The 12,554-nt window shown below is 43.7% G+C and overlaps 2 protein-coding genes across 2 annotated transcripts in view; both read right to left on the bottom strand.

Annotated features, from left to right (window-relative positions):
- The window catches only part of LOC139392792 (pyridine nucleotide-disulphide oxidoreductase domain 1), a 783,634-nt gene that overhangs the window by 116,664 nt on the left and 654,416 nt on the right, over positions 1 to 12,554 (bottom strand). The window lies entirely within an intron of this gene.
- Positions 5,080 to 7,530, bottom strand: LOC139392695 (arg8-vasotocin receptor-like). Its single transcript, XM_071140866.1, has 2 exons — positions 6,564 to 7,530; positions 5,080 to 5,384 (listed from the first exon to the last, which is right to left on the bottom strand). Exons 1-2 carry the CDS (start codon positions 7,492 to 7,494, stop codon positions 5,080 to 5,082), a joined length of 1,236 nt encoding a protein of 411 aa, XP_070996967.1. The 5' UTR covers positions 7,495 to 7,530.

The following is a 12,554-nucleotide window of genomic DNA, read 5'->3' as shown; positions in this document are numbered from 1 at the left end:
CAGTGACTGCACATAAGTCTGCCAACACGGGGAGATTACGTGGGCATCTCTCCCTTGTAATAGGTTGTACAGGTGTTGATAATACGTTTTATAGCAGCTGATGTGATATGCATGTCCTTGGTAGAGGATGAATAGGTTGTTGTTGAAGATGATGTGTTTGATCTCAACTCTATAATCCCATTGTTCTATGAGGTATCTGTCAGAATAGGTTTCTTGAGTTATTGTTAAAGATGAGAATGTGTTTGATGTCAACTCTATATAATCGGATGTACTATACGTGATATGATGGGTACTGTTTGTTCTCAGGAGAGGATGAAGTGATTCTGTGGGACTGGGCAGCCAAAGGCAGCACTGGATCTGATTATCCCTCCTCTTCTTTGCCATTCCTCCTCAAGTACTAGTCTTTTTCCAGAGAAGCACCACACGCACCATTACACTCTGCAATATGTCTACCATGTGTGAGACTCTTACCCAGTACTGTGCTATACTGTGCGCTCTCCTGCCAAAAGCTCCATCTTCTTCTAAGGCAGAAAATACTTTACTAAACATGTCATATAAGTCCTTTCTGCTATTTGTCTCCACTCCCACCTGGTGTCGCTTATTTTCCCCAGTGTATTTATACCTGTGTTTCCTGTCTCTCAATGCCAGTTCGTCTTGTATATTTTCTAAGTCAACCAGCGTTTTTCTCTGTTCTCCTGCTTTTTGACCCTTGCCTGTTTTAGACTCTGTACCCACCTGCCTGACCTTTCTGCCTGCCTTGACAACAAGCCTGTCTGCCACTCTGTACCTCCTGGACTCTGATCTGGTTTGGACCTTTTACCTGTCCACGACCATTCTCTTGCCTACTCTTTTTGGATTATTAAACATTGTAAGACTCCAACCATCTGCCTCCTGTGTCTGCATCTCGCCTTGTGCCATGACATACAGAGGGTAGTGCGTACGGCCCAGCATTGGGGCCAAGCTTCCTGCCAACCAGGACCCCTATACCAGGCGGTCAGAGGAAGGCCCTAAAAATTGTCAAAGACTCCAGCCACCCTAGTCATAGACTGTTCTCTCTGCTACCGCACTGCAAGCGGTACCGGAGCACCAAGTCTAGGTCCAAAGGGCTTCTTAACAGCTTCTACCCCCAAGCGATAACACTCCTGAACAGATAATCAAATGGCTACCCAGACTATTTGCAATGTCCCAACACCCCTCTTTTACACTGCTGCGACTCTCTGTTTATTATCTATTCATAGTCACTTTAACTGTACCTACACGTTCATATTACCTCAATTACCTTGACTAACCTGTGACCCCGCACATTGACTCTGTACCGGTACCCCCTGTATATAGCCTTGCTACTGTTATTTTACTGCTGCTCTTTAATTATTTACATTTTTATTTAACACTTTTTTTTCTTAAAACTGCATTGTTGATTAAGGGATTGTAAGTTAGCATTTCAATGTAAGGTTGTATTCAGCGCATATGTGTCACGACTTCCGCCGAAGTCGGTCCCTCTCCTTGTTCGGGCGGCGTTCGGTGGTCGACGTCACCAGCCTTCTAGCCATCGCCGATCCACTTTTAATTTTCCATTTGTTTTGTCTTTGATTTACACACTAGGTTTCAATTCCCCAATTACATGTTCATTATTTAACCCTCTGTTTTCCCCATGGTTTTTATGCGTGATTGTTTTATGTATGTTCGTTTCCGTTATTGTGGGTATAACAACATGTTATTGGAATATTTGAGTAAAGTTACTTTTGTTTCTCATCTCTGCTGTCCTGCGCCTGACTCCTCTGCACCAGCTACACCCAGACCACTACAATATGACAAATTACATTTGATTTGAAATAGTGATATTTAATTTGGTATACACTGTACACTTCAAATATGTCATATGATTACAATAACATCAAATGTTGATGCATGGCTTTTATCTAAATGTATTTACAATGGAATGTATTTAAAATGGAATGGAATCCAGGTGCCAGTCTCCCGCCTCGACACTCCCCACAGAACACTCAACCCCGAACTGACTAATTTCAATCTTATCAACTCTCACAGACTGGAAACCCTAAGGGACAATGAAAAGTCAATGAAGGAAACAACAACATACTTCACAAAGATGGAGTGAAGGGCTTGAAGGGGAGAGGGGTAGAGAGCGGTTCGTTGGGGGAGAGTGATGAAGGGAGAAAGAAGAGTGGTGTGTTCCAGTATATTATTGTTTTTATTCAACCTTTTAAAAACATTTTATAAACATGTTTAATGGGACAATGTATTGTAAACGTAAACATAACAACACAATCATCAAGTCACAGTCAACCTGTAATTTAAAATTGCAATTACCATATATTAGGCATATGATGAGTTACTGAACAACACATACTGACAGACCTGACCTCTCGGTTCATTTGGAATGACTGGTTAATGGCAATGATTCTGATCGCTGCTTGAGTCTGGGCCCATAAGAGCCTGTAAGAGCATACATAATAGAGTGTTTTAGATGCCTCCTGACTGTGTCAGTTCACATTTAGCAAGAAGAGACAGGATATCCTAGTTATAGCCTGCCACATTTCCACTGACGGATTGATGAGCGTTGAATACCTCTCTGAGCAGAAACACAATCTCCAGGACAGATGGATGCACTGACTCTGTTCACATTGTTTCCATTAAACCTCCCCCTAAACATGGACTGGGATATGTTTCGTATTGCGTCAAACAACAACATTGACGAATACGCTGATTCGGTGAGCGAGTTCATTAGAACGTGCGTTGAAGATGTCGTTCCCATAGAAACGATTAAAACATTCCCAAACCAGAAACCGTGGATTGATGGCAGCATTCGCGTGAAACTGAAAGCGTGAACCACTGCTTTTAATCAGGGCAAGGTGACCGGAAACATGGCCGAATACAAACAGTGTAGCTATTCCCTCTGCAAGGCAATCAAACAAGCTAAGCGTCAATATAGAGAAAGTAGAATCGCAATTCAACGGCTCAGACACAAGAGGTATGTGGCAGGGTCTACAGTCAATCACGGATTACAAAAAGAAAACCAGCCCAGTCACGGACCAGGATGCCTTGCTCCCAGGCAGACTAAATAACTTTTTTGCCCGCTTTGAGGACAATACAGTGCCACTGACACGGCCCGCAACCAAAACATGCGGACTCTCCTTCACTGCAGCCGACTGTCAACCCTCGCAAGGCTGCAGGCCCAGACGGCATCCCCAGCCGCGCCCTCAGAGCATGCGCAGACCAGCTGGCTGGTGTGTTTACGGACATATTCAATCATTCCCTATCACAGTCAGCTGTTCCCTCATGCTTCAAGAGGGCCACCATTGTTCCTGTACCCAAGAAAGCTAAGGTAACTGAGCTAAACGACTACCGCCCCGTAGCACTCACTTCCGTCATCATGAAGTGCTTTGAGAGACTAGTCAAGGACCATATCACCTCCACCCTACCTGACACCCTAGACCCACTCCAATTTGCTTACCGATGCAATCTCAACCACACTGCACACTGCCCTAACCCATCGGGACAAGAGGAATACCTATGTGAGAATGCTGTTCATCGACTACAGCTCAGCATTTAACACCATAGTACCCTCCAAACTCGTCATCAAGCTCGAGACCCTGGGTCTCGACCCCGCCCTGTGCAACTGGGTACTGGACTTCTTGACGGGCCGCCCCCAGGTGGTGAGGGTAGGTAACAACATCTCCACCCCGCTGATCCTCAACACTGGGGCCCCACAAGGGTGCGTTCTGAGCCCTCTCCTGTACTCCCTGTTCACCCACGACTGCGTGGCCAAGCACGCCTCCAACTCAATCATCAAGTTTGCGGACGACACAACAGTGGTAGGCTTGATTACCAACAACGACGAGACGGCCTACAGGGAGGAGGTGAGGGCCCTTGGAGTGTGGTGTCAGGAAAATAACCTCACACTCAACGTAAACAAAACTAAGGAGATGATTGTGGACTTCAGGAAACAGCAGAGGGAACACCCCCCTATCCACATCGATGGAACAGTAGTGGAGAGGGTAGTAAGTTTTAAGTTCCTCGGCGTACACATCACAGACAAACTGAATTGGTCCACCCACACAGACAGCATCGTGAAGAAGGCGCAGCAGCGCCTCTTCAACCTCAGGAGGCTAAAGAAATTCGGGTTGTCACCAAAAGCACTCACAAACTTCTACAGATGCACAATCGAGAGCATCCTGTCGGGCTGTATCACCGCCTGGTACGGCAACTACTCCGCCCACAACCGTAAGGCTCTCCAGAGGGTAGTGAGGTCTGCAAAACGCATCACCGGGGGCAAACTACCTGCCCTCCAGGACACCTACACCACCCGATGTCACAGGAAGGCCATAAAGATCATCAAGGACAACAACCACCCGAGCCACTGCCTGTTCACCCCGCTATCATCCAGAAGGCGAGGTCAGTACAGGTGCATCAAAGCTGGGACCGAGAGACTGAAAAACAGCTTCTATCTCAAGGCCATCAGACTGTTGAACAGCCACCACTAACATTGAGTGGCTGCTGCCAACACACTGACTCAACTCCAGCCACTTTAATAATGGGAATTGATGTAAAATATATCACTAGCCACTTTAAACAATGCTACTTAATATAATGTTTACAAACCCTACATTATTCATCTCATATGTCTATGTATATACTGTACTCTATATCATCTACTGCATCTTTATGTAATACATGTATCACTAGCCACATTAAACTATGCCACTTTGTTTACATACTCATTTCATATGTATATACTGTACTCGATACCATCTACTGCATCTTGCCTATGCCGCTCTGTACCATCACTCATTTATATATCTTTATGTACATATTCTTTATCCCTTTACACTTGTGTGTATAAGGTAGTAGTTTTGGAATTGTTAGTTAGATTACTCGTTGGTTATTACTGCATTGTCGGAACTAGAAGCACAAGCATTTCGCTACACTCGCATTAACATCTGCTAACCATGTGTATGTGACAAATAAAATGTGATTTGATTTGATTTGAACATACGACAGCCGTCGTCGCTGTGGCACATAAACTGAACCATATGGACAGTGTTTAGTGTGAGCACGGGGTCAAGACTCCACCGGGATTGATTGACAGTTCCTGTGGGAGTGGTGAATGCAATCTTTGCAAGAGCTTTTCTCTGAGCTCCGCCGGGGTAGGGCCGGGAGTGGTACCCGGGTCAGGAGTGTGGTGTGGCGGATGCTGCTGTTCGAATCCTGATGGCCGAACCTGTGGAACAGCCTCCAGCAGCACGGCAGACAGTGGACCATGTCAGAGAGGAGGTGGCCGCTGAAGATCATGTAGATCCACGGGTTACAGCAGCTATTCAGACTGGCCAGCAGAGCTGAGATGATGACTGCGGTGTTCTCGGAGTCTGGAGAGAGAGACACGGGGAATAGGGGGTGTCGGCCAGTCAGTGAAGGAGAAAACATTCAAGCTTGTTCTGTTTATCTACTAGCAGTGACACACACTATTTATGCATACTCTCGAGGGAGTCTCAGCAAGCCACTAGGTCTGAAGGGTCACTGACTCTCCAGCAAAATATTGAATTAATGTTTGGAGATCTCCAGGAGAGATTAGAGTCAGTGCATCCATCTCTCCTGGAATAAGTCAAGGGATCTGAATAGTTTCCTAAAGCACTGTAGTTTTAACCATATTTTTTAGGTTATACAGTGTTTGTTCACATTTACTTTGTTTACTAACATTGGCGTAAAACAAGCATATGTTTTCGGTTCTAATGTGGTACAACAGTTTAATGAAGCTCATAGGGCATTTATGAGTTATATTCTTCAATAATCAGCGGGTACGTATTCTTCACTTATAAGTCTAAAAATAGATGAACAACTGATGATTGCCTCTAAGATGAATGCACCAACTAAGACCGATGGTCGTTTTCACAACTGTCTGTCACACCTGCACAACGGTTGCTTTATATGGCACGTGTTTAACACTTATGTATGGCCTTTAGGTGATTCTGCTGTTTTTCTATTCCGCACTGTCCCATAAATCAAGCACTGTCCCATAAATCAAGCACTGTCCCATAAATCAAGCCACAGCAGATGGAATAACATCAGCTCCATTCAGACCTCATCAAGGCAATGGATTATGAGTTAATGCACAGGACTGATCGTCAAATTACTTCCAGTAAGATATTTTTGTGCGCGGTTATTCCATTGCGGTCACAAGAATGTACCCCAGGACTCCAGTTTGCACAGTCTATAGCTCAAGTAATGCGTATTGACTGTCTGTATAGTCTATTTGTTTCAGTTAGGTCTATGTATCTGAGAAGGAGTCATAGAGTTTTTGTCTCACTATATCCGTGGTAAACTGTTGCGTAAAAGCTATCTACATTTGGAGAGCAGTGAAGCAGATTTTAGGGAAGCCCCTTGGGTAATGCATGAAATATGTGCTGATGCTGTGCACTATCACCAACATATTATTCAGTAAGTAGGGCTAAGCAACAATATAATATTTAAAATCACAATAAACGGAGACATGGCACCAGCGCGCGCTGCCACTAACTCACAGCTCAGAGCCGAAATACAACACTTACCATCCCACGAGAAGCTCTCATCCCACACCGACCACATCTGTACGGTGAAAAACGGAGCCCAGCACACCACGTACGCCAGCACGATCACGAAAGTCATCTTCACTGTGCGCAGCTTGGCGCGCGAGATTGTGGTGATGCTGCTGACTGAACTCTTTCCGATCAGCCTATTCTTGGTCACAAGTGCCATCGCAATCGTGCTCTTCTGGGTCTTGTACTTTATGTTCAGCCAGATGGATCGGCAGATGAAGCCGTAGCAGAGCATGAGCACGGCCACGGGCACGAGGAAGATGCCCACGGTGATCCAGGTGATGTAGGCGCGCACACCCCACGGCTGGATGAAGTGTCCCCAGCAGTCATACACGGCCGAGCCCGGGCGGACCTCGCTCAGTGAGAAGATGAAATACTGGGGCATGCTCAGGGCAAGACTACACACCCAGGTGGCCCCGATCATCATATAGGCGCGCTGCGTGGGCTGGTGAATGTTCTGCATCGGGTGACAGATTGCGATGTAGCGGTCCAGCGTCATCATCACCATCATGTAGGTGGACGCGAACATCCCTAGCACCTGCAGGTGCTTGACGATACGACACAGAAGGTCAGGCCCGTAGAAGCGGAAGGTGATCTCCCAACAGAGCTGCGGCAGCACCTGGAAAAAGGCCACAGCCAAGTCCGCGAGGCTCAGGTGTTTCATGAACAGGTGCATGCGCAAGGGCTTCCGTCGGCTCATGTACATGGCCAGCAGCACGCTCAGGTTCCCCACCACAGCCACGAAAAATGTCACGCTAAGCACCGTGATCTCGATCTTGGCGACCTCCTCGTTCCGGCCAAACGGGTCGCTGGAGTTCCCAAAAGTGCCGGTGTCGTTCCCAGGGTCCTCCATCATCCCCGGCTTGCCAGTAGGTTCGAAGCCTATGTTCACATTTTCTTCCATGAGGGTGAGTGAGCTCTCTGAAGGGAAGAATGCGTCTCCGGAGAAGTGACTGACTCTCCTGAACCAATCCGCGCGCACGACACCTGCTGCCACCTAGCTTTAAATTTGAGCAATTCTTAGTCTATCGTCTACATAAACTCGCTCTTTGCACACAGACCAACATTTGTGTTGGCTTGGCAAAGATGTGGAGCACTTCATGGTGTGAAACTGTATCTGTGCGCAGTCGCCACCAACCCTTTTTAAATAATTGTATACCCCAGAGACCGCCTCGTCGCCAACAGCCTCTAAACAGCCTAGGACACAAAAACAACAGCAGAGAGAAACAACATGTATGGCAAACATTATTGTTTGTATTTGTGGAATTTCTCTGAAAGAGTCGTTACCACTTGCAAGTAAATAGGGAACACACCGATGTTTTACATTGTAAATGTCTCCAGATTCTGTACTACAAAGCCCAATAACGAATGGTGCAATCAGTGGGTAAATAGTCACAATGTGCGCTACTGGTCAGTATACCATATCCATTTACTTATCAAACCTCTAAGAATCATTTTTGAAAAGGTAACAACAATCTTTTTTTAAACATGTAAGGTGACCCATTTTTGTATTTGAGATGATGAAGATGTTCTGATGTCATGTAATGTTTTTCTGTGATGTTTATCATATTACGGTGATGCCAGAGGGACATTTCCACATTGTGTGGACCAGGGACGTCGCTAGGCCTATTTTAGGGGGGCTTTATCTGTCGTCTTGTGAAACAGTGGATGTATAGAATCTAGCTAGCTGAAGTATTAACTGCAAATTGAATGTACAATTGTGTAAGCATGCCATGCAGATAGATTTAATAACGTAGCTAGCTAGCTATGTTCTTGCTTAGTGTGCAGTGATGGAACAAATACCTGTATGCCTATGGATGTGTAGCTAGCTATCTAGCCGATCTGTGTATAGACCCAGACGTTTGGTATACATATTAGTTCAGAACCTAGCTATGAACCTCAGCTATCGTAGCCAGTTGTATCAACTTCAAAGCAGTCTGAATTACATTAATGAAGCCTATGGATTGAGTAGAATATAATAAAACTTTGTCAAGGATGCAAGTTGTATATACATGTAGTTATTACCATAATTGAGATCCCCACATTGTAGTCTGTACATTTTCATATATTCACTGATCATGTACTCTACCTTGGCATATAAATGTGCAGTTCAGGTATGAATGTCTTTGAGATTATTTTTTAGTCATATCCAATAACAGGAGTATCAAATTCCAGTCTTTGAATGACTCTATGTCTGCATGTATGTATTACAATTATACACTTCAACAGGGTTTGCTCATTTTGGTCCTGGGACATCAATAGGTACACATTGAAGCTAATAGACTAGAAACAGGATTTAAATAGTTAAAGGCTGGTTTGTAATTCATATATACAGAAAAAACAGTACACTACACTTCCAATGCATCATGTAAATAATCTAAAACCGGTTCATCTCAATACCGAATGCCCTTCATCTGCATTGATCTGATAAACACAGGATAGGTGTAGTATTTAATTAAATTAGACTTAATTTCAACCAGTAGAGAATGTAAAATGCTTTATTGAAAATCTCATTATCCAAGTGTTATAAATACATGCATTATAAATATTATAATGGTAATGTTATAAATTCAAGTTCAATCTGTACTTCAATGCACATCTGTTGTGCATTATGAAGAAAGAGACGGCGGGAGAGGTGTAAAGGGGAAAGAGGTAAAACATAGGAGCAGGGAAGGCAGCATATGATTAATGAATCACAGTGCTACCTAAATATTCTCAGTTCATCACCATTACATAAGTATCACTCGACAGCCCAAAGGTTATCTTAAAAGCAGGTGAGGTGGCGATGATAGGACTGGGGGTGGGCATCCCCTCTCACATCAAAACATATCTGCAGACAAGAGACAGATGGAGAGAGAGCATGTTTAAGCCTTATTTTTATTCTAACGTTGTTAGTCATCAATCAGGAAGTGAAATGCAAAACTGACCTTGGATCATTAACTCTGGGACTACTTCATCTCTATTTCAATGTAAAGCATCTCTTTAATAATACTTCATGTTGACCTGACCAAGTGACCTCTAACCTCTGATCATGTTGTGCCCTCTATGTAGCCAGTTCAGATGTGGGAGGGGTTCACTGACACAGCTGATATAACCTAGAGGATTTAGGGAGAAGAGACAGGGATGAATTGAACGAGACTGTTATTGAAAAATAAGGTAGTTAAAGTGACTGTGTTCAAAAGGAAGCTCTGTGCGGCCTCTCCTAGTGTCCACACCACACTAAGTGGCTGCAGAGTACTTAATGCAGAAAAACATGAACGGACACACGGGACAAACAATATAGAGTAGTTATAGAAATAATGAATTATCTTACTATTCTCCATGGTTGGCCCTCTTGCCTATTTTTTGAAGGTGGAAGGAGCCACAGTTAGACACCTAAGCCTGCTTACTGCACAACACAATCCAACAATCATATTGATACATGAGTGTGTGGGTTATAGCGTGTCTAATTGTTTTTAAAAAATAAATATGGGTGATTTAAAATAGCCTGTTTTGTTTCTGTACAGACATCACACCCTTGGCTAAACAGCACCCTCATCTGAGAAGTTGAAATCAAAGGGAGAGAAATTGGGAATTGAATAACTGCTGTTGACATCGTTAAGTAAATGGAAGAATACTCTTATTGCAATGTCAATGGCTCTTAAAAGAGCCTTTGGTTGTGCATAGTGTAGTCAATGGTGTTACCAGGGAACAGCACCATCTTCGAAGAAGTAGGAGGTGAAGATCTCCCGCACATAGATTTCCTCTCTTGCTGCGTTGTTAGACCCCATCCTTGAAACATCTCACAGAGCAGCAGACTTCTACTCTGGCACACGGCGGCAAGCTGCACATCCCCTCCTGGTCCTTGTGTCCATCCTCATGAAGTTATGCAGGACACAGGTAGCCTTCACACACCTGAATTCCCCCAGGAGGCAGTCCCAGGTGGCCCTGGTCACCCAACCTTGCAGTACCCTATATGTTAACTGTAGGCAATCGTTTTGAAGGAATCTCCAGTTACAAGGTATCTGTTGTAATATGGAAGACAATGTAATTATTATACTTTTACATCACTGGGTCATTGTGGATTACTAAAGTATAATATCCCTTATAACAACTCATGAAAACATTGGATATCAAGATGAATGGGCACACACGTGCATATATAGCATGTGACAATAACAGGATCATATCAAAGAATGAATACAGAAATACCACTCAAAGCTTGATGAGTTGATCAACTGAATCAGCTGTGCAGTGCTAAGGCAAAAACAGAAATGTGCACCCCTTTTGAGACCCCAGGACTGAGAACCACTGCTCTTCATATGTAGACCGGCTTTCATAGCTCTCTTTATCTGAGGACAGAACACCTCACAAGAAACAGACTTCATTATAGTCCAATTATACCGTACTGAATGTTATGTTACTATCTCCGTCCTCACTTCTAAGGACAGGAACTACACAAAAGTACCCTCCCTATCCAGAATAGCCTACTCTCTCACTTTTGACAGTTCGGCTGCTATCCTTTCCCGCTCCTCCATGGCTGTTAGCTAGCTAACTTACCTACAAATGCATTTGGAGTTAGTTTTTTACAGGGATAAATAAATCAAGATACCGAGCTAATATGAGGTTAGGTAGCTGGTGATATTTAATTAGCTTAGCTAGCTATCTATACATTATGTGAAGTTGGCAAGCTAGCCAACTAGCTAGTTCATTTAGCAGCTCATTTGAGTTAGCCTGCACTGTAGCTAGTTAGCTAATAATACGTCGGTTTTTCTTAAATTTTTTAAATGTATTTACTTTACTTGAATAGGTTCTCCCAGCCATGTAGATAATTTGAAACAGGGCAGCAAAGTTTGTTTGTCACTAGAGCGTTTTAGAGGACCTGCCCACCCATGGCACTGCCTCCCTCTGACTGCTGAAAATGATCCCTGGTCAGGTCGTCCACCTCTCTTGTCTTCTAACATAAGATACAACATGTGTGGGGTGTGTGAAACACTCCTCTACTTACTGAGCTCTTCTGATCTGAATTACAACATTGTCCCTGTAACCTTACAACAATTCCAATGTTTAATCTATATGCAGAGAGTGAAAACCAGCAGAGAGTGATGTGATGCAGCTCTCACAGAAGAGCATGTTTCTCATGTCAAAGAGTCGGAACCAGAGAGAGAAGGCCAGATGAGTGGTGAGTTATGTAACATATTGCTAAATGACAAACAATGAAGGGTAATGGGAATGTCAGAGTATATGGATTCATGAAACTGGCCAGTCATTAGGCATGTCAGACTCTCACTGCAGGCAGTGATACATCATTCAACTCCATGTATCAAATCAAATACACACATATTTAGAAATGCTTGTGTTCCTAGCTCCAACAGTGCATTAATATCTAACAATACACAACAATACACACATCTAAAAGTAAAATAATGGAATTAAGAAATATAGAAATATAAGGACAAGCAATGTCAGAGTCCGGAGTATAAATATTTACTTAACAAAAATATAAACGCAACATGCAACAATTTCAATGATATTCCTGAGTTGGAGTTCATATTTAAATAAATTAAGCCCAAATCTATGGATTGCACATGACTGGGCAGGGGCGCAGCCATGGGTGGGCCTGGGAGGGCATAGGCCCACCCACTTGGGAGCATGGCCCACCCACTGGGGAGCCAGGCCCAGCCAATCAGAATGAGTCTTTCTCCACAAAAGGGCTTTATTACAGATAGGAGTATTTCTCAGTTTCATCAGCTGTTCGGGTGGATAGAATATATAGTATATCTGTAGAACACCTAGGATAGAATACTATTTGCACCTGGAATAGAATACTATTTGTACAGTAATAATTTAATAGGATGGCCTTGACTAGAATACAGTATATATATGTGAAATGGGTAAAACAGTGTGTAAACATTATACAATTTATCAGTGTTCCGTTATTAAAGTGACCAGTTTTCCATGTCAATGTTCATAGGGCAGCAGCCT

The sequence above is a fragment of the Oncorhynchus clarkii genome, chromosome 33 (genome assembly GCF_045791955.1).
Source record: "Oncorhynchus clarkii lewisi isolate Uvic-CL-2024 chromosome 33, UVic_Ocla_1.0, whole genome shotgun sequence".
Classification (NCBI taxonomy): domain Eukaryota; kingdom Metazoa; phylum Chordata; class Actinopteri; order Salmoniformes; family Salmonidae; genus Oncorhynchus; species Oncorhynchus clarkii.
This window is presented reverse-complemented; position numbering and strand designations above follow the sequence as displayed.

Bases quoted from the DNA above. Each gene is read 5' to 3' on its own strand.
- LOC139392695 (XM_071140866.1), bottom strand. From the start codon at position 7,494: ATGGAAGAAAATGTGAACATAGGCTTCGAACCTACTGGCAAGCCGGGG. The intron at 5,385-6,563 runs GTAAGTGTTGTA...CTCTCTCTCCAG, and splicing joins TGAGAGCTTCTCGTGGGATG to ACTCCGAGAACACCGCAGTC.